Source organism: Artibeus jamaicensis, unplaced genomic scaffold (assembly GCF_021234435.1).
Source record: "Artibeus jamaicensis isolate MK-2021 breed Jamaican fruit bat unplaced genomic scaffold, CSHL_Jam_final contig_889, whole genome shotgun sequence".
NCBI classification, from domain to species: domain Eukaryota; kingdom Metazoa; phylum Chordata; class Mammalia; order Chiroptera; family Phyllostomidae; genus Artibeus; species Artibeus jamaicensis.
In genome coordinates, this window is record NW_026522005.1 from 6090015 (window position 1) to 6110974 (window position 20960).

The 20960-nt window shown below is 42.8% G+C and overlaps 2 protein-coding genes across 2 annotated transcripts in view; both read left to right on the plus strand.

The window, feature by feature from the left end:
- Positions 1-1003: 1003 nt before the first annotated feature.
- On the plus strand, positions 1004-12176 carry ARL9 (ADP ribosylation factor like GTPase 9). The gene is made up of 4 exons (XM_037162278.2): positions 1004-1312; positions 4897-5059; positions 6399-6574; positions 11894-12176. The coding sequence occupies exons 1-4, from the start codon at positions 1088-1090 to the stop codon at positions 12071-12073; spliced, it is 744 nt and encodes a 247-aa protein (XP_037018173.2). The 5' UTR covers positions 1004-1087; the 3' UTR covers positions 12074-12176.
- A 3731-nt stretch (positions 12177-15907) lies between these two features.
- The window catches only part of THEGL (theg spermatid protein like), a 43430-nt gene continuing 38377 nt past the window's right edge, over positions 15908-20960 (plus strand). Inside the window, exons 1-2 of the mRNA XM_053654965.1 lie at positions 15908-16185; positions 16238-16908. Coding sequence (XP_053510940.1) covers positions 15908-16185; positions 16238-16908 — 949 coding nt within the window. The remainder of the gene's footprint in view (positions 16186-16237; positions 16909-20960) is intronic.

Consider the following 20960-nt stretch of genomic DNA (forward strand, 5'->3'; position numbering starts at 1 on the left):
TTTCTGAACATACTAGGTACAATTTAACAAAATTAAAAAAAAAAACATTTCTCAGTTTAAGCAATGTTACATAACCTTTGGAAAGCCTTGTGGGTTTCCTGATTTGTATATTAGATTGTTGGGGGCAACAAATGATTTTTCTCTAGCGTTTTAAATACCCTGCATTACTAGTAGCCATGATCCTGGCAGAGTATTAATTTGAGAAAAATTTTTAAAGATTCTTTTTAGAGGGGAAGAGAGGGAGAGAAACAAAAATGTGTAGTTGCCTCTTGTGCCCTCCTCACTGGGGACCTGGCCTGGAACCCAGGCATGTGCACTGGGAATGGAACCCGTGACTAATTGAGAAATGTTTAAAGTAAACTATAAGAATTTAAAATGAGGGGACCATTTATGTTCCTTAACAGTTTTCTCCTAAGCGTCCTGGACCGTCTGGAGACACTACTAGCCGACACCGGCTGGAGGGCGGGGCGGTACCCAACTTCACTTACAGGGCTTGTGATTACTAACCGGGAAAGTCGGGGGTGGGCAGGGGTCCTTTGGGGGTGCCCAGTATTCTGACCCCTCGGGGTTCTCCCAGTGGGAGACCCGGGAGCTTGAGTGGGCGTGGGGATGATTCGGGGGTGGGGAGCTGCTTAGATCTGGTCTCGTGTGGGAGTCCTTTCTTAGATACCCTTCCTACCAGCAAGGAAGTCGCGCCATTCTATTACGTGTTCCCGAAGTGGCACCTGGCGACACATTTTCCTGCACTGACGTTGTGCCGCGCTGGGCTTTCGGGTTCCCTCTGGCGGGGCTCGACCCTTCTTCTAGCACCCCTGCCTTACCCTCCTCACTCCGCCTTCGCCCTCAGGTTTCGCGAATGTGCAGCTCGCAGCCCTGGGAGCGCGCTAGCAAGAGATGCCCGGTGGCAGCCTACGCTGGCAGCCTACGCGCCGTAGGACTGGCGGCGGCCACAGTGACTGTGAGTGAGGTCTGCGCCACGTGGATCTACGTCCCTGCCTGGGTCCCACGCAGGGGCCACACCGGCCGGGACCCAGAGCGGCTGCTCCAGCGTGCAGGGCGCGCCGGAGGGAAGGAGACAGCTGTGAAGATGGAGAGGGGGAAAGTGAGAAAGAAAGAGAAGGGAAAGGAACCAGAGAAAGAGAAAATTCGGGGAAGAGGAAAGGAGGAAAAAGACAAAAGGAAGGAGATGGGGAAGGGGAACGAGAAAGGGAAGGAAGAGGAAAAGGAGAAAGAGAAGGAACAATTTAAGGGAAAAGAAGAGAAAGAGAAGGAGAACAACAGCGTCTTGGCAAAGCCTCTCCTGGAACAGCCGGTAAGAGACTGGTGCCTCGGACCTCTCCCCACGGCCATTGTCGGGACATCAGGCGTGAGTGCCAGCTCTGTTACGTCCCAGACCCCCACCGGAGGGAGTTAGGTCTCTTTCAGGGGCTTTCTATCTGTGGGTGGAAGGAAGCGTGTCAAGCTCCCAACGACTGATTGACTGATTGCCAGACCCTTCTCTCTGGCCACCTGCCCTTCACCCCTAACCCCCCTCAGGTCTCTCGTGTTGAAGAAGAGGCGCAGGTTATGGCCAGTCTCCGTCCCTATCACTGTCCGGCACTCAGATCGCAGACCGCGCACAACGCAGAAACCCGCCCCGAGCCCTCGCCCCACGCAGGCTCTCGATCCGAGCCCTTTTGAAAATAGCTTCTTCAATGGAAGGTGCAGGGTTCCTGAATGTGTGCCGAATGTGTTTTTGAGTTGTCTGGACCTTTTCTGTAGCCGTCGTGGTTACTGCCTCTGTAGTTTTCAGACCACCGGCGTCCAGAAGGGTCACAAAGGTTTAAGTGAGCTCTCGCAGGCCAGACATTGTAGTCACAGGAAGACAAACACCTATGAGTCCGTTTGTATGAGATACCTAGAGTAAGCAAAACCGGAGAGACAGCGTAGAATGGTGGTTGCTGGCGCCTGGAGAAAGGGAGAGAGGAGTTAGCATTTAATGGGTACAGAGTTCGTTTGACAAAAATGAAAAGAGTTCTGGAGATGGATGGTGGTGATGTTTGCACATTATGAATGAATGGATTGAATGAATGAATACACTGAACTGTATACGCTTAGAAATGGTTCAGATGATAAATCTTGTTATATGTATTTTACCACAATTTAAAAATTAGGGCTGGGTTTGGGGAGAAAGCAAAACCAGGCATTGTTTGCATCAGCTGAGCAGGCTCTGCACTCCTGGAGTTCCCGGGCTCAGAGCTACTTTCTGGTTCTAAACTGTGAATTATTCGGGCAGATTTGACCTCCGGAAAAACACAGACTACCTAGATCCGCTATAGTTAAAGGAATAATTTTTGACAAGGAACAGTTGTGTTTGGGATCACAGTTCGTGTCTGAACACTCGCTTTCCAGTAACCCCAAATTTCCACTGGAGATTATGAACACGAGGCAAGCATGTATTTTAGACTAAAAAGTAAGCAAAATGTGAAGCATTGGTGCCTCCCAAATTTCTAGATAGGTGAACTTAGGGTGAGTAATGTGGTGGGAAAGGAAGTAGGGAACTGTCGTTTTGTTTGTTTAAGATTTTATTTATTTTTAGAGAGGGGAGAAGGGAAAGAGAAAGGGAGGGAGAGAAACATCAGTGTGACAGAAACATCAATCAGTTGCCTCTTGTGCAATCTGTTGCCTCTCACGGGCACCCCAACTGAGGACTGAACCCACAGCCCAGACATGTGCCCAACCAGGAACCAAAACCAAGACCCTGTGCTTTGTGGGACATGCCCAACCAATATTTCGCAGGATCTAAGAGGCCATTATTTTGGATACCACTAAGAAAGAAAAGAAGAAAAAAATGTTTCCAACCAAAGTAAGACGTATCATGCATTGTAAATTTTCATTTTAGACACATTAAAATGTGAACAAAATTTTATCTGGAATGGATGAAATATTGGGGTAGCCTGAGTAGGGCCATTGGTGGAGATAATGAGGGGGGCACAATCCACACCCTGCAGCCATTTCTTGGTGCCAGCATTGCTTTAAAGTACTCAACGTTGCCCTGGCTGGTGTAGCTCAGTGGATTGAGCATGGGCCTGCGAACCAAAGGATTGCGGTTTGATTCCCAGGGCACATGCCTGGGTTTCAGACCACTTTCCAGCAGGGGACACACCAGAGGCAACCATACATTGATATTTCTCTCCCTCTCTCCTTCCCTTCCCCTCTAAAGATAAATAAATAAAATCTTTGGAAAAAAAAAGTATTCAATGTTTTCTTTGTACATCAAGTCACTCCTCCCCACCATCCCAGGATGGCATTGTAACTAACATTTAGATGCAGATGGGAGGCGATGGGAAGGAGGTCGCGATAGAGATGGGAAACATTTATGGAAATACCATTTGCTATGAAAGCCATCAAGAATTCACTGTAAAAACATATACTCTTTCAAATTCTTTCATTCTCTAGACAGTCTTCATAAAACATGCTCTCTACATAAGTATGTATTGGATCAGACCTTAAAACATTTTACTTGCACATAGATCTTATTTTTAAAAAAAGAGGTGGGATAGACATTCTAATGCTGTTTGGATCACATTTTTTTTAACCAGGAATCCTGTCTAAAGCTCATGTCAACATTTAGTGTTCAAAAAGAAATATATAAGATTATTGTTATTTTTAAACCTAGTGTGTTTTGTGCATGAGAAGCCTCTTTAGTAGGCTATTTGGGAAACAATTAACTTTCGATGAGCAGTCTGGCTGTATTGTTGCTTGTTTATTACTATTTACATTGGAGTTTATATCCTAAAAGCCACCCTTCTGTGCACCCTAAACTTTCTTCATACCAGCCTGCTCTTATTGTTTCTCATTTGTCATAAAAATTCCTAAGGCTGGTATGTTGGTGGAATGTTTCTATCTAAAGTTTACGTCTAATTCAAAAGGCTTTAACATCAGATTTTAAAATAAATGTTCGTTTGCCTGGAAATGATCACATTAAGTAAAATAAGCCAATCAGAGAAAGACAAATACCACAAGGTCTCACTCATATGTGGAATCTACTGAACAAAATAAACTGACAAACAAAAGAAAACCAGAGGCATAGATGCATGGAACAGACCAACAGATCGCAGAGGGAAGGGTTTGGGGGGCGGGGACTAGATAAAAGAAGGTGAAGAGAGTAGCCAAAGAACATATAAGCATGACCCACGGACACAAACAACAGGGTGATGAAACCCTGGGGAGGGGGGTGGCAGGGTCTGGGTGGAGGTGGGCAGAGTTGGGGGGTAATGGAGGACGTTTATAATAGTTTAGATGATAAAAATAAAATAAGATAGACCCTGGTTGGTGTGGCTCAGTGGATTGAGCACAGCTGCAAACCAAAGGGTCACCGGTTTGATTCTCAGTCAGGGCACATGCCTGGGTTGCAGGCCAGATCCCCAGTAAACTGGCATGTGAAAGGCAACTACACATTGATGTTTCTGTCTCTGTCTTTCTCCCTCCCTTCCCCTTTCTCTAAAACTAAATAAATAAAATCTTTTAAAAATAAAAAATAAATGCTTATTTGTGATTGGAACTGATTTAACAATTTCTATAATCTTAGCCTTTTCTTTTAATTGTGATACTTTAAGAGTATAAAAGTGGAATCTTGCATTTTAATCTAATGATCTAGTTGGGAAGACAAGACTGATTAATGAGACCTTAGATGCTTACATACTAAATGGCGTAGTCAATACTGAAAGCACCGTGGAGGTACCAAGGTCCCAGACAACAAACTGAATTCTGGTGCAATCTCCAATGGACATGAACTCAAGAAGCAAATTGAACTCTGAAAATAGTCCTGTGGCCCTGTGATCTCTGGCACCTCTCAAATATATATATATCTATCCCTGATAGCGTAGGTTTATTGATTTATCTTTTGTTTCACAGGAGAAAAATAATCACATTCTGGTGCTGGGCCTGGATGGAGCAGGAAAGACCAGTGTTCTCCACTCTCTAGCTTTGAACAGAGTCCAGCACAGCGAGGCACCCACCCAAGGTTTCAATGAAGTGTGTATAAACACTGAAGATAGCCAGATGGACTTCCTGGAGAGTAAGCCCTCTTCCTCATTAGTTACAGGATAGCCTCACTTTGTTATACCTTGAACAGGACTTAACATTATCAACGTTGGGTCCTTGCAAAAAGTAACACTGGGTCAGACTTTCCTAGGTATTTAGAAAGCATGTGTAGTTTAATACTAAGGTGCACTGTGGGGAAAATCACTTTACGTTCTTTTTATTGTCTCCTTTTTACAGTGGTGGTAATAAAGGGAGTTGAGGAGAAGGCTTTATATTCCCTTCTATAACAGCCTCCCTCCTCCCTTACTACCCCAATTAAATATGCAATCTAAGTAAATAAAGTAATCTTCCTTCTCTGCAGCTGCACCCACAGATAAACCCCAAACCCCATCTTGTAAACAGAAGGCAGTCCAGAAGCCCCTACTCTGTAGGGATTCTGGAGACACCACCACTCTAAATATCGTTGTTCCCCACAGATTCACCAGATCCTCCCATCTTCTCTTTCCTTGGAGGATTTCATCCATCCTCCTGGCATTAAGTACCATCTGTGTGCTACTCCCGAATTTATCTATCCAGCCCAAACATATTCAAATGTCACCTAACTTCTCCACCTGGTTGTCTAATTGGCCTCTTGAACCGAACACGGATGAAACAAAAGGCTTGATCTATCTCCATATCAGTTCTTTGATAATCCACTGGTCCTTATAATCCATGAAGTTGCTCAAGACAGAAAACCAGGGGTTGCCCTTGTTTCCTCCTGCTATATCCCCACCTCCAGTAAAACACTGCGAATTTTTCTACCTCTAAAACCAGTCTGGAATTCATCAGTCACATCCTTTCCCTCTACCCCTATTTGAATTAGAACCTCCATCATCTCCTATTTAGATCACTGCAGTCACCTTTTTAATTTTGCTTTTCTACAGTTAAGAAGAGAAAATGGTGGACAGAGAGATTGGTACACCGAAAAGTAAATCTTTAAGAAAAAGCGTTATTAGGAATGGAGGTTTCAATTTGCCGAGAAGTTATAGAACAAATAATTACTTTGACCAAATAGATAGCTTAAAAAATAGCTTCAAAATATAAAAAATGAAAAGGAAGAAGGGAGGAAGGAAGGCGGGACCCAACTAGGGGAGAAATACACAGATCTACAACTGCAGTGAGGGATTTCAACATATCTTTGTCAATTATTAACAGGATTGAGGAGAAAAAAATTTGCAAAGACACATAAAATTTGAACACAACCAGCAAGTTCAATCTATTGGACAATTCCCCTGTCTAGTGTTCAGAAGTTATGTAAATGTGCCTCCCCCGCCCCTTGGTGGATGCGCCTGTGACATTTTTGGTGTTTCTTCTTTTCCTACTCCTCTTCCTAGTTGGTGGCAGCGAGCCTTTCCGTTCTTATTGGGAAGCATACATGTCCAGGGGAATACTGCTGATCTTTGTGGTGGATTCAGCAGATCACAACAGGTTACCTGAAGCCAAGAAACACCTTCATCGACTAATTGAGACAAACCCGATCATCCCTCTGGTTGTGTTTGCAAACAAACAGGTAAAAATCTGTACAAATATAATTTGTACTCCATAGTTTTATCACTAACACAAGAAATAGAAATATCTACTTTTAACAAGTAGATATTAAACAATATGCTGTATAATCAGTTCAATTTATATTTATTAGATCTACTGAATTATAAACACCTTGAGAGTAGAGACTGGTATTTATCTTTCTGTCCCTTGTAATACCTTGTAACTTCCTTGAGTATAGTAGGAATCTAACCGATATGTGTTGCATTTAATTCAGTAAGCACTTACTGATTGTCAAGTTCAAGTATTTGTGTCTGCCACTTTTAAAGAAACTGTTTTAGATCCATTAGAGCGGATCTGAATTTACTTCGTGCACATACATTAAAAATGTTAAACATCCACGGAGAAGCGGGACGATGTGCACTGCTGGTGGGACTGTGAAATGGTCTGGCTGCTGTGGGAAACAGCACGGCAGTTCCTTAACAAGTTAAAATACAGTTTCCATACGATTCACCAACTGAAAAAAATTGAAAGCAGGGACTCAAACAGATATTTGTACACCCAAGTTCATAGCAGAGTTATCCCTGATCAACTTTCATCATTACAAGGAGCCCCTCCTCCCATCCAACACCCTCCTGTTCCTATTTATTTTCTCTCCAATTCCATCAGTGAATTTATTAACTTGAGACATCGTTCACATGTTACTGGATCCATAACACTGTTACAAAAGTCACTGTAGACTCTAAGCCTAAATGAATTCAGGAGTCAGAGAGACAATACATTGGGGTGACTGACATCCAGAGAGGTAATCAAATCCAGCCAGATGCCAAGTATAACATATCAGGAAAAGCCTCACAGGCTCCCAGTGATGGAATCTGATTGGTTCATATTGAAAGAAGAAAAAAATTACACAATGTTGGATTATTTCTAGAGATTTAAAAATGATTTCCTAAAGCTTAGGGAGAACACTGTGAAAAACCAAAAAGCCAATTACAAATGCCGTTTAAAACTGAAAATGCTAAAACTTTCACAAAGGACATAAAAACTATTACTGAAATCTGTGTATTTAGAAAGGGGCCTATCTGAGGTCATTTGCATAAATAATAATTGATGTGTGAGTGGCAAAGTAGTGTGTTTTGACCTTAAGAAGGTTTGACCTTGCCATGCAGCAGAAGCTCAGGCTTCCTGTCTCAATTTAATCTCATCTCTTGCTGACCGATTCTCCTTGTGGGTTTCCCTCTTTCAAGCCTTCCCCCTTCTCTCTATCTCGCGCTCTGTCTCTTCATCTGTCCTCCTTTCTTGGCTTCCTTTTCCTACAACTTTATTTTCTAAATTTAGTGTCCCCCTGCTCCTTTCTCTGCCACCCTCTCAAAATTTGATCCAAATTTTTTTGGTTCAGTAGAAATAACCACCATAAAAGAAAATGCACAATGGCCAATGCTATAATCAATAAAACATGATATGGACAAAAAACAATTAATGAAGGAAATTTTAATTAGAGATAAATTTAAAATAATTGATACTATTAAATATAATTCTTTTTTTCCTTCTACCAAGGTAAGCTTATTGTTTTTATTTTTATTATTTTTTAAAGATTTTATTTATTTATCTTTAGAGGGGAAGGGAAGGAGAGAGGGAGAGAAACATCAATGTAGGGTTGCCTCTCGTGAGTCCCCTGCTGGGAACTGGCCTGCAACCCAGGCATGTGCCCTGACTGGGAATGGAACCACGAATGTCTGGCTCGCAGGCCTGCGCTCAATCCACTGAACTACACCAGCCAGGGCTATTGTTGTTTTTATTAATAGGACATGAGAGAATAAACCAAAATCCAAAATCATGCCACTCTTCCCATGCTCACCGCTTCATGTGGAAATACCCTGGGCATGAGGAATTCGATGCCTCCCAACCACTACAATTCTCCTTGGAAATAAATATACTTGGAAAAAAATCTTCTACAAATTAAATATTATGGACACCAGGTTCAACTAAGGGACTAACCAGAAAGCTTCTGTTTTTTTTTTTTAATATTTATTTATTTATTTTTAGAGAGGGGAAGGGAAGGAGAAAGAGTGGGAGAGAAATATCAATGTGTGCTTGCCTCTCATGTGCCCCCTACTGGGGACCTGGCCTGCAACCCAGGCATGTGCCCTGACTGGGAATCCAACCGACCCACACTCAGTCCACTGAGCCACACCAGCCAATTTCTAGGTTATATCTTATATATCCTTTAACTCTGTAATGACACGATCCTCTATACTCCCCCCAGATTAATATAGCTTCATGCCAAATAATGCATCCACAAAAAATAAAAATAAAAATATTCATCCCCCACCAATACACAACTCTGACATACAGAAGATAGATTTTTGTTGAAGTACAGAACATGATCAAAGACAACAGTTGTCAGTGTTAAGCAAATAAGTTAATGAACATGTTTACATGCCATAGATAATTACAAATGATTGCAAACAGGAGCTTTCAATCACTATTTCATCTCCAATTTGAAATTAATTTAAAAGGGAACTTGAACCCATGCAGTCTCCATGGCAGGGTCCTTCTGGTTAGTGTTCTAGCCACTTGCTTTGGCAGAGCACAGATTATCTACAGGTTGATGTACATTACTCATGTTTTCTTTCTTTTCTTTCCTTTTTTTAAATATATGTTATTGAGTATGCTATTACAGTTGTCCCAGTTTTTCCCCCTTCCCCCCCTCTACTCTGTACCCTTTATTCCCTCCAGCAATTCCCACCTTAGTCCATCTTCATATAAGTTCTTGGCTACTCCATTTCCTATACTGTTCTTAACATCCCCCTGTTTATTTTGTACCCACCAATTTGTACATTTCCCCCCATTCTCCCCCTTATCCCCTCCATTCTCCCCCTTATCCCTCCCAGGTGATAGCCCTCCAAATGGTCTCCATATCTATGGTTCTGTTTGTTCTGCTTGTTTGCTTGGTTTGTTTTTTAGATTCAGTTGTTGGTAGTTGTGAATTTATTACCATTTTAATGTTCATGGTTTTGATCTTCTTTTTCTTAAATAAGTCCCTTTAACATTTCATGTAATAATAGTTGGTGATGATATATTCCTTTTGTTTACATTGTCTGAGAAACATTTTATCTGCCCTTCAATTCTAAATGATAGTTTTGCTGGATAGAGTAATCTTGGTTGTAGGTCCTTGTTTTCCATCACTTTGAATACTTCTTGCCATTCCTTTCTACCTTGCAAAGTTCCCTTTGAGAAGTGAGTTGACAGTCTTATGGGAACTCTTTTGTAGATAACTATTTATTTTTCTCTTGCTGCTTTTAAGCTTCTGTCTTTACCTTTAACATTTGGCGTTTTAATTATGATGTGTCTTGGTGTGGTCCCCTTTGGGTCCAACTTGTTTGGGACTCTCTGTGCTTCCTAGACTTGTATGTCTAATTTCCTTTGCCAAATAGGGAAGTTTTCTTTCATTATTTTTTCAAATAAGTCTTCAATGTCTTGCTTTTTCTCTTCTCCTTCTGGCACCACTATAATTTGAATACTGGTACATTTGAAGTTGTCTCAGAAGCTCCTTAGCCTATTCTTGTTTTTACTTTTGTTTTTTGAATTCTTATTTCTTCCTTTTGTTCCAAATCATTGGTTTAAATCTTAGCTTCCTTCCCTTCACTGTTGGTTCCCTGTATATTTTTCTTTATTTCACTTTGTATAACCTTCATTTCTTCTTCTTTTTTGTTGTTGTTGTTGTTTAATCCTTGGCTTTGTCCCCTCCATTGTTGGTTCCCCGTATATTTTTCTTTATTTCACTTAGCGTAACCTGTGTTTCTGTCTTTTTAATGCTGTTGAAGTACCCAAGAGTTCCTTGAGCATCCTAATAACCAGTGTTTTGAACTCTGCATCTGATAGATTGCTTATCTCTATTTTGTTTAGTTCTTTTTCTGGAGGGTTTTTTTCTGTTCTTCATTTGGGTCATATTTTCCTTCGACTCCTCATTTTGGCAGCCTCCCTGTGTTTGTTTCTTATGTATCAGGTAGAGCTGCCTGACTCCCTGTCTAGTAGAGTATTGTATTGTAGAAAGCGCATGGGTTAAGTTGGATAGGATGGAGTCTTAGGAGATCAGCGGAGCAACCCACATGAACCAGGTTGATGGAGTTTCTAATACAATGTCACTGTTCGGTGGCTCTCTGGTGGGGAGGGCTCAAAAAGGGGATGATGCCACTGCCTGGCCTCTGGAGTTTTGTCCAGGAGAAAGCTGTCCCCCAGCACTTCCCAGATGCCAGACACTTTAATTTCTCCCTATATGCTACTGGTGTCCTACCAGCTGCTTCCCCAGTGCTGGAGCCCAGAGGGAGTGAGTCTGTATAAGTCCTAAGACTTTCACGCCCTTTAAGAGGAGACTCCTCAGAATCCTGCACTTTCTTCCACCACCCAACCCCTCACTGGTTTTTATAGCCAGAAATTATGAGGACTTAACTTCTTGGCACCAGTACCTGGCCTGGGTAGTCTGATGTGAGGCTAGATCCATGGCTCCTATGGTATCCTTCCCAATTTTTATCCACCACCCATGGGTGTGTCCATTCTGAGTCTCTCTGCCTCTTTGCCTGTCTCCATGTCTCCGAGTCTCTGCTCCCTCCTACCCAGGCCGAAGGTGACTTCTTCTTTTTTTTATGATTTTATTTATTTATTTTTTTAGAGAGAGTGGAAAGGAATGAGAAAGAGAGGGAGAGAAACATCGCTGTGTGGTTGCCTCTCATGCACCCACTACTTGGGATCCAGCCTGCAACCCAGGCATGTGCCTTAACTGGGAATCAAACCAGTGACTCTTTGGTTCGCAGGCCAGTGCTCAATCCACTGAGCCACACCAGCCAGGGCCGAATGTGATTTCGTTAATACCTTGGTTGTCAGACTTCCATACAGCTTGATTTTCTGATGATTCCGGGTGATATTTGTTTTGTAGTCTAGCTGTAATTTTTCCTGTGGCTGTGTGAGGAGGCACCTGTGTTTACTTATGCCTCCATCTTCACTGGAAGTCTCCTGTCTTCTCTGATCCTATTCAATATAATTCCAAGAAAACAAAAAGGAAAAGATAAAAAGTTATAAGCAGATTGACTACACCAATTAGAAAATTGATTAAGGTATTATATTAGTTTAACTTCATTCCAAAAATATATATTTTGATGATAACTCAAATACTGGTTTAATTCTGATAAAAAGCTTTCTATTCAAACAACCACTGGGGTCATAGTAATGGCGTCTCAATATCCTCCATATTAAAATGAATGGGGAGTTTTTCAGAGCAATAAATGCAAAATAACCAACATTTCTTCTTCTTCTTCTTTTTTTTTTTCTTTCATTCTTGGTGAAGGATCTCAAAGCAGCCTATCACATTACAGACATCCATGAAGCTTTGGCATTGTCCGAAGTGGGAAATGACAGGAAGATGTTCTTGTTTGGGACTCAAGTGACCGAGAATGGCTCAGAGATCCCCTCCACCATGCAGGATGCTAAAGACCTGATTGCACACCTGGCAGCGGGTATGCAGTGACCAGGCCAGGCCCACTGTGTAGCTCACAATCCAAATGTAATCAGGGAGGGATGAGTGGCAGGCTTGAAGCCAAAGGTTTACACTTTCAAATAAATAATAAGCCATTTCCTATTTTCTCAATGCATGGCATATATACAACGAGAATGTTAATTGGTTAAGAGCATCTCTTTATTTAGGTTTTGAACTTTAAAAGTATTGGTAAAATAATGTATTTAGAGAAATTTCAAGGCTTTTTAAAAAACTTTAAATTATTTTTAAAGATTTTATTTATTTTTAGAGAGAGAGGAAGGAAGGGAGAAAGAGAAGGAGAGAAACATCAATGTGTGGTTGCCTCTCGTGTGCTCCTTAATGGGGACCTGACCCACAACTCAGGCATGTGCCCTCACTGGGAATTGAACTGGTGACCCTTTGGTTCACAGGTCAGCACTCAATCCACTGAGCCACGCCAGCCAGGGCAAAATTTTGAGTTTTAAGCAACAAAATTAGAGTGAACATTAGCAAGCATTTATCCCGGCTGAAAAACTATTTTGTAGTTTTTCAATGACATGAGATTTATTTTATTTTATTTTATTTTATTTTATTTTATTTTATTTTATTTTATTTTATTTTATTTTATTTTATTTTATTTTATTTTATTTTATTTTATTTTATTATTTTATTTTATTTTATTTTTAATGAGATTTATTTTAAAACATTTTAATAAATTTTTCTCTTTGCAAGTAAAAATCCAAGTGTCTTTTCTTTAAGTACATGTTTTTACCATTGTAGAGAAAGAATTATTGGGATACTGCAATGACAAAAAAGTAAGCACTCTTAAACCTCATAAAAATATAAATTAACAGCCTTCAGAAAATTTTAGGAAAGTCTTCTCTTTTAAAAAAAAGATTTTATCTACTTATTTTTAGAGAAAGGGGGAAGGAGGGAGAAAGAGAGAAACATCAGTGATGTGCAACAGATACATCAGCCAGTTGCTTCTCACGTGCCCCCAACTGGGGACCTGTTCTGCCATCACCATGGGCCCTGGCTAGGGGTCAAAACAGCAACCTTTCAGTTTGCGGTGGGGGGGGGGGGGCACTCAGTCCTCTGAGTCACACCCGCTGGGGTGGAAAAGCTTCTCTTTTAGGAGCTTATTATAATAGATGAGGAACATTGTTAGGATTCGTTTTTGAAACTTTTGACATTTGTCTTTTTTTTTTACTTTATTTAGTTATTTTTCAAGTACAGTTTTTTTTGTCAATTTCTCCCATCCCAGCCTCCCCTACATTTGTCTTTTATATATAAGCTTTTCTAGCTAGAAATACTTTGTAAGAGACGTAACTCTTTGCCTAGAAAAGAGTTACATATAAATCCAACTTTTAGCCTATTGTCTTGATTTTTAAAAGGTGGGGGGGGGCGGACTTTCAGTTTCCAGTCTAGCATATGAGAAGCTTGGAAGCCTGCACTGTTCTAACAGCAAGTAATAAGCTGAACAGAAGTAGTTAGTTGTTGAAAAATCAACAACTCTTCTAGGATCCATAACAGAGATGAGAGCATAGGGCAAACCGCTGCTGCCAACAGAATACAGAGAAGGACAATTTACCACAGCAGAGACTCACAGTGGGAAGCTCACTCGGGAACCAGTGCCGGGGTGGGGTAACCAGAGCTGTAATTCACAAATTGCTGGAGGCTCTGTGTGAGAGTTAACAACTCTAGCGTGACCCAGTCATACTAGGGTCCCCACCCACAATCTTGTGAAATTTACCTCTAGGAGCTTGATCAGATTCCCATGATAAATATCAAAGGGAAAAACCCTTGTGTTTCCATGGTTGGAGAAAAGGAACCATTTTTAACTATGTCACAGTATTCTGTACTTCTTAACAGGGCCTGCCCTCTGAGGGGAGATGTTAGACTATGTGCCTTTAATGTCACTAGCTTTCTCTCAGTCAGAGCTGCAGGACAGTGTGTAACAGTCTGATGTAACAACAGCCAATCCAGGTCCAATGTCAGATCTCCTTTCATCTGGCCTATGGAGCTCGAACCCTGGATTTTCAGCTTCTGCCCCAAGGATGGCCATGAACTGGCCCCTGAACAAATCCCTTAACCGCCTTGTGTCATAGTCTTCACTCTGGAAAAGAACTAAATCACATGCAGACTACTTCCGTCCCCAAACTCCAATTCTATGAGGCATCTTTTTATTATGTTTTCTAGGGCGGTCGGGGGAATACATAAGCTCCTGGATCCTGATTTCAAAGATGATGCCCAAGCCTTTGAGATAGGAAGTACTATCCCTGTTCTTCCTTGTTTAGCCTTGATTTTCTCATGTTTTGATTTTAGATTTTGCATTTTGGCGATAAATGTTGTGACAGGTGTTTTCCCTTAAGTGAACAGCTACTGAATGCCAACATGGTAGTCACGGCTTGGTGCTGGGGATGATTTAAAGCAAAGACTCGAGATGCTCTCGGGTTGTCAAGGGAGGTACACGTTCCAGGGTTTCTAATGGAAATGGCCCTCAGCTAAGATGGGCCAGAGTGTTGTCAAAGAGCCTATCAGAGAAGGTCTTCCCAACAGACCTCTCGGAGGGTGGCATTCATTACTTTGGAAAACTCACCCCAAACTGGCATCTCTTGCCAGCCTTCCGGGCTCAGAAAATATAAGTTCAGTAAGTACACTAAGAGTAGATCTGTATTTTTATTTATTCATTTAGTCAACATTTATCGAGCACCAACTATATGCCCAAAAATGTGTCAGAGCTCTTTTAGTTAAAAATGATAGAAATTCAAGTTAGACTTTTGTGTGCCAAGAAAAGGGGATGGGGGGGTTCATCATCCTGGGGAACCTGGGCGTGGCCATGGGTGGATTCAGGGGTTCGGAGTTAACAAAGCTTTCCATCATTTGGCCCTGCTAGTCTCTGCTTGGCTTCATTCTCAGATTCCCTCACCAAGGGACCCCTGTCAACACCAGGCCTACAGCATTCATATGTAGCTCATGATCCCAGAATAAGATGAACCCCGTCCTTTTAAGGCCACCACCCAGCAGATCTCAGAGAGGGGCACTGATTGGCTCTGCCAGGGTCACATATTCATCCTGTAACTAATGCCTGTGGTCATTTTGCCCAGACCAGGGAGGGGGCTGCATTAGCCCACTCAAACCATCTGGAAGAAGTTCCCCCAAAGAAAGAAGGGGTTTGACTTTTAGAAGAAGAGTGAAGGGATTCTAGTGGGAAAAAACACAATGACTCTGCAGTCATTCGCTGTGCTCGGCACTGGGCATATATACACCAGCTACCAGGATGGAGAATGTCAAGGTGTTTACATTCTGGCTGGGGAGGCCAACACACAAATTTTTTTTAAGCAGAAAAATAATTTAAAATGGTCTAGAAACAAGGATTTGAGTTAGACAGTAATGGTGGGAACCTTTTAAAAATTCTTATGGGTTCCAAAAGATCTCTCTGAGTAGGTGGATATTTAAGCCAAACCCCAAAGGGTAGAAGAGAGCTAGCACGTGAACAAGGGGAGAGGTGGGCTTCGGGTTTAGGAAGAAGCTGAAACAGGAAATTGCTTGACGTGTTAGAGAGGACCAGGAAGGCTGCAATGTATCCAGAAAGAGCAGAGCAGCCCACAGTAGCCTGGACAGAGAGAGAGAGAGAAGGACTAGATCACTCATGGGGCACCTTAGGGCGCAAAGCTTAGGATTTATTGTGAACAGTTTGGAGTGTCATAATTGGAGGCCTACCAAGTCAGAACACCAGTTCGGAAGGCACTGCGGAATCCAGAGGGATAATGGTGGCCTGGGCCGTCAATCTCCGCATCCCTTCCGAGCACGATTAGAGACAAAAGCCTGTGGAGAATCTGTGTCATGGAACCTAACAGAGACCTGGCTGTGCTGAGTGGCGCTGTAACTAGTCCGGACGTTCTGCACCAGGGCCTCAGCAAGCGAGAGAACAAACGAAAGTACTCGCCCGCGAGGCACGGCTGGTTAGTAGCACGGTCCAACTCTCCAGGGACGCGCGTCTCCGACTCCATTTGGCCCAGCTCAGCTTGTAGGCCCCTGGAGCTCGTCGCGTCGCCTCGGCAACCAGAGAATAGTCGGGGGAGTGGGCGGGGACAGAGTGAGTCCGGCAGCCTCTGTGTTGGGTAGGGGTGGGCTGGGGACCAGTGCGGGTGGCTCCTCATCTCCCTCCCGTAGCACCTACGGCCATCAGCAACCCAGCTGGTCCCACAGCGGAGCTCCCCAGACCCGCATGGAGACCCAAGAGTTTTCGGGTTCATTCGAGCTGTTAGATGGGCATGATACGACAGAAGTATCTGCTTCTTTGAAAGTTCTCCAGGAGCCCTTAGAACACAGGATCCCCAACCTGCAGGATGAGCCCACAGACTCTGAGGAGCGGGAAGAGCTGCAGGTATCCGAGTCAGCCCACGAGCAAGGCCAGCGAGACAAGTGCAAAGAGAGCTCCAAGCCCTACAAGCGCTATAAGCCATATTCACTTTCTGAACCCCACGAACACTATGAGCCCTACGCTCCCCATGCTCTCCAGGGGCCCCATGAATACAACGAATCCTATGAAGTGTGCGAATCCTACAAGCCCCACGCGCCCAGGGAGTTCCATGAACCCCGCGAATCCTGCGAGATCTACGAGCCCTACGAGCCCTCTGAGCCCTCTGTGCTCCATACACCCGGCAAACCTCAGGAGCCAAGCGCACCCGGTGAACTCCACAAGGTCCACGCTCCCGCTCCCCGTAAGCCCCACAAGGCCCACAAGGCTCACGAAGGTGAGCTGCTTCCCAGCTCCGCCTTAATGCTCTCTCCATCTCTGGTGATCAGATTCCCGCCATGGGTTCCCTGGTCTTCTCCAAAAGGTAGGTTGTTGGGGCCCCTCCAAAGCACTGAGCACCCAGTCCCACCTAAATCTTGGTGTCCTAATGTGAAGGTTTGCATGCTCACTTTGTTGTAAAGGAAGATAGCTCTTGTGTTGTTACCTGCTGCCTGCAGTCAGTCACCTCTTTTTGGACCTGAAGGGAGTCTGATGGGAAATTGAGACTCTAGTAATGAGAGAACCTGAATGTCTCCACTCTCTCCTCCCTCCATCTGATGACCTCCTGGCTTTCCCTGATTAGCCATTGTCGCTTCTTTTTGAAGCCCTTCTGAATTTTTCTCTACAGTTAGTTATTGCCTTCCTCTGGGTTACCACTGTATACATTACCTCTGTTATGGTACTTAAGATTTTGCATTTCATTGTTATCTTTCTCCCCAGCTAAAGGGAGGATCATTGAAGGGAGGATATTTTTGTCAGTGTTTGATCATCTCATGGTGATACTCAAGAAATGCTAGCTATTATGTTGTTAAAGTTGTAGTAACAAAACACTCACTGAGCAAGTATTAAAAGGGTACATTTACTAAGTGCTTACTGTATACTCAGTCCTCACCAAGTTCATAGGGACAGCGGGGCTAATGGGACTTGGATATGAACATCTTTTATTCTGACCACACCAGCTCACTCCTAACCTTTCAATGATAACCCAACTCATAAGTCTTTGTCCACAGTAGACTTCCAATCCCTCAGTTGACTGTTTTTTAAATCTTGTATTTTCCTTGATTCCTCTTTATCGGCCTCAATTTTATGGTCTGTCCAGTTGCTCAAGTAATCTACCACCACATTGGCTTTTTGGTTAATCACAATACTTCTCGTAGCAAAACCTCAACCCAGGTGAAATCCATCTACCCACCTTCTGTTTTATACAATCAGCTGCTGTATAAAATTCCACAATCATACTGAGTGCTTTTATTTCAGGTTCATGACCACTAATCTCAGTTGGTCACTTGGTAGCGCAGTAGCCTAGGAGGCCTGCTTTATTCACCTGGTTAGTTCTCACTCCTCCAACCTCACACCTTTGACCTCCAAACAGCTGAAGATATTGCCTCACACTTTATTGAGAAAATAGAAGCAATCAGTCACAAACTGCCTTATTTTCTCAACACTGATCTATTCCCGAATCTGCACCCATGGCTTCCGTATTTTTTCATATCGCAGGGGAGAATGGTGCCTCTTTAGGTGAAAAAAAATATCCTGTACTTGTGCTATGGATTCCACTCTTGTCTCCTGAGGAAGTTGCCACAGTTGTTTTATCTGTTTCCTATGGCATCAATTTCTCCCTTTCTGATCAATCAGTCCCATGAGCATACATATATAATCCAGGGTCTTCCATCTTGAAATAACCCTTGATCTCCATGTCTTTTTCAGACCCCTCCTGCTCCCACTATTTTTCTCTTCCCTTCACTGAAAAAGTTGTTAAAAGAGTTGTCTAATCACTGCCTACATTTATCATCTATCATTCCCTCCTAAACCCACCTAGTTAGGCTTCTTTCCCCTCCACTCCATTCAGATGATTCTAGTTTACTGCCTTTCCGAGACCAAGCCTGTGAACATGCACAGAGATTTCAGTGTCCCCACGGTGGATGATCCACTTGTCCTCTCAGTTCTTCAACCTACTCACTTCAAATGATCTTGTACGTCACTCCTTCTTGGGCGTGACGGACTGCCCTAGTCTTTGATAATGTCAACTGTTGTACCATTTCTAAAATCTCTATTTGAAGCGCTCTAATCTCTAACCATGTCCTATCTTTCCACCTCACTCTTCCTTGTACCCCCTCCATCAATTCTTCAGCCTCAAAGGGAGTTCTAAGAAACTGAGGCTCTTAGCCTTTCATTACGTATCACTACCTCATGTCCTTCTGTCCCTCCTCACTCACTCTATAGTCCATGTTACACCAATAGAATCACTCCCCTGCAAACACCCCGAACGCCCTTGCCTCTCCCTCTATATTCTTGTCAATTCTTGGCTGCACTTGAAAAACAGATGATGAGAACAGAAAAACAGACAACTGTGTACGTGGGAGTTGATTCCCTTGGTACGCCCACTGGCAGTGGGAGCTTTTATTTCTCTGTAGCCTCATCACTGGAATGTGTTCAAACTTTTGGCTTTTTGAAAATCTAATACATGAGAAACAAGTAGTATGTCAATTAAGTTTTCATTTGTAATTATCTTATTTTATGAGGGTTATTAAGTGTCATTTTTGGTATATATTTCTTCATGCCCACTTTCCTTGACTTGCTAGATTTCCCCCTTGTATCCAGGGAGATTCGCCCTTTGTCTGGGATATGTATCACATTCGTTTCACTTTGCCGGTGGTCTGTCTGTCTTTGCTTATCTTTGTAGTTGTTGTTGTTGTTTTTCCCTAAACACATTTTATGGTAAAATTTATCAATCATTTCTTTCATGGCTTCTGTATTGAGTCATCGTTAGAAAGGCCTTTTTCTACTTTTAGGTTACAAAGGAATTCACCCATGTGTTTTCTTTTATCAACTTTAAAAAAAAAAACACTTAGATCTTTGATCCATTTGGAATTTATCCTGGTGTATGGTGTGACTTATAGCTCCAGTTCCTAGTGTCTACCCAGTGCCATCTTCACCCAGGCGAATGAATATGAAAATGGGATTTGAAATTATAGAACAAAATCACAAAGGTGCAGACTTAGGGGTGTGAGAGTGCCTTAATCGTTACTTGGGGGTGTGATATTTTTGAGCTTTAGTTTGTGTAGAAGGACACGTTTTTGCTATTGGTTAGTCAGAAGGAAGGGCTTGCCCTCTTACTGCCGCTGCCTTCTCATCCTCAAGCAAAATCCTTCCCCACATCCTCCCATTTCTTGCCCACCCGACCCTGAGCTTCGGCAGTGGGAGCACAGTGCTAGGGAGCTGTGCGTCCCTAGGAGACGCCCAAGGAAGAATGAGTAGCAGTGTCAGACCATGGAGCTTAATATATCACATCATGGAGCATCCCAGTGTTTGTTTACATGGTCACACCCGATAGAGAACTGGACTGATCTAACACCGGTCTTCAAAACAAAGGTACACCTAAAACAAACATGAATTTTATTTCAAAAAGCCTTGAAAGGTACTGTAGGTCTTCCTGAAGTGTTTTCAAAGAAATTATACCACCTAACAGAGCAAAACCTGCTAAAATGTTCTTGAGGCATTTTCTTCCCAAGTCCCTGTCACTATCACAGCAACTCCCCCCTAATACCTTCCTTTTTCTCTCAAGCTCCTGCTTGCCTCAATTCCTCACTCCTCTGTGCCCTTCAGATCTGTTCTGAGAGGTGCTTGCAGATTGCTGGCACCCCATTCGGCACGAGGACTAGAGGTCGAGCAGCTCAAGTGTGGACTCCTAGGAGGCAGGATAGAGGGCAAGGCGGAGAATAGTTATACTTTGATTTTCACTCATGTTACAAAAGGCTTTATTATGACACATGGGACTCCCTGGGTAGGAGAGCCTGGGCACCTCAGGAGCGGACGGCGTCTGAATGGAGCTTTCTCCCAGCAGATGGCAGCGCTCTCCATCACATGGTTTGGAGCACAGACCTGATCACCCACTCGCTCCAGAGGGCGACTCGAGCAATGCGGTTTATGTGCTTATCAAATAAAACACAAACATTTAAGGGGCATGATAGAACACACACAAAAAAACAAAACTACAGTCCAATATCTCTGATGAATACAGATGCAAAAATCCTAAACCAAATACTAGCAAATCGAATATAACAGTACCTTAAAAACATAATACATCATGATCAAGTGGGGTTCATTCCAGGGGCATGAAGATGGTTCAACATATACAAATTGATCAATACACCATATTAACAAAATAAAGGGTAAAATAATACGATTTTATAAGTAGATGCAGAAAAGGCATTTGATTAGATACAACATCCACTTGCAATTGAATCACTCAGTAAAACGGGTAGGAAAGTACCTCAACATAACAAAGGCCATCTATGGCAAAACCTCAGCTAATAATCTTAATAATGAAAAACCTGAAAGCTTTTCTCTAATGTCAGAACAATATCAGCTCTGTGC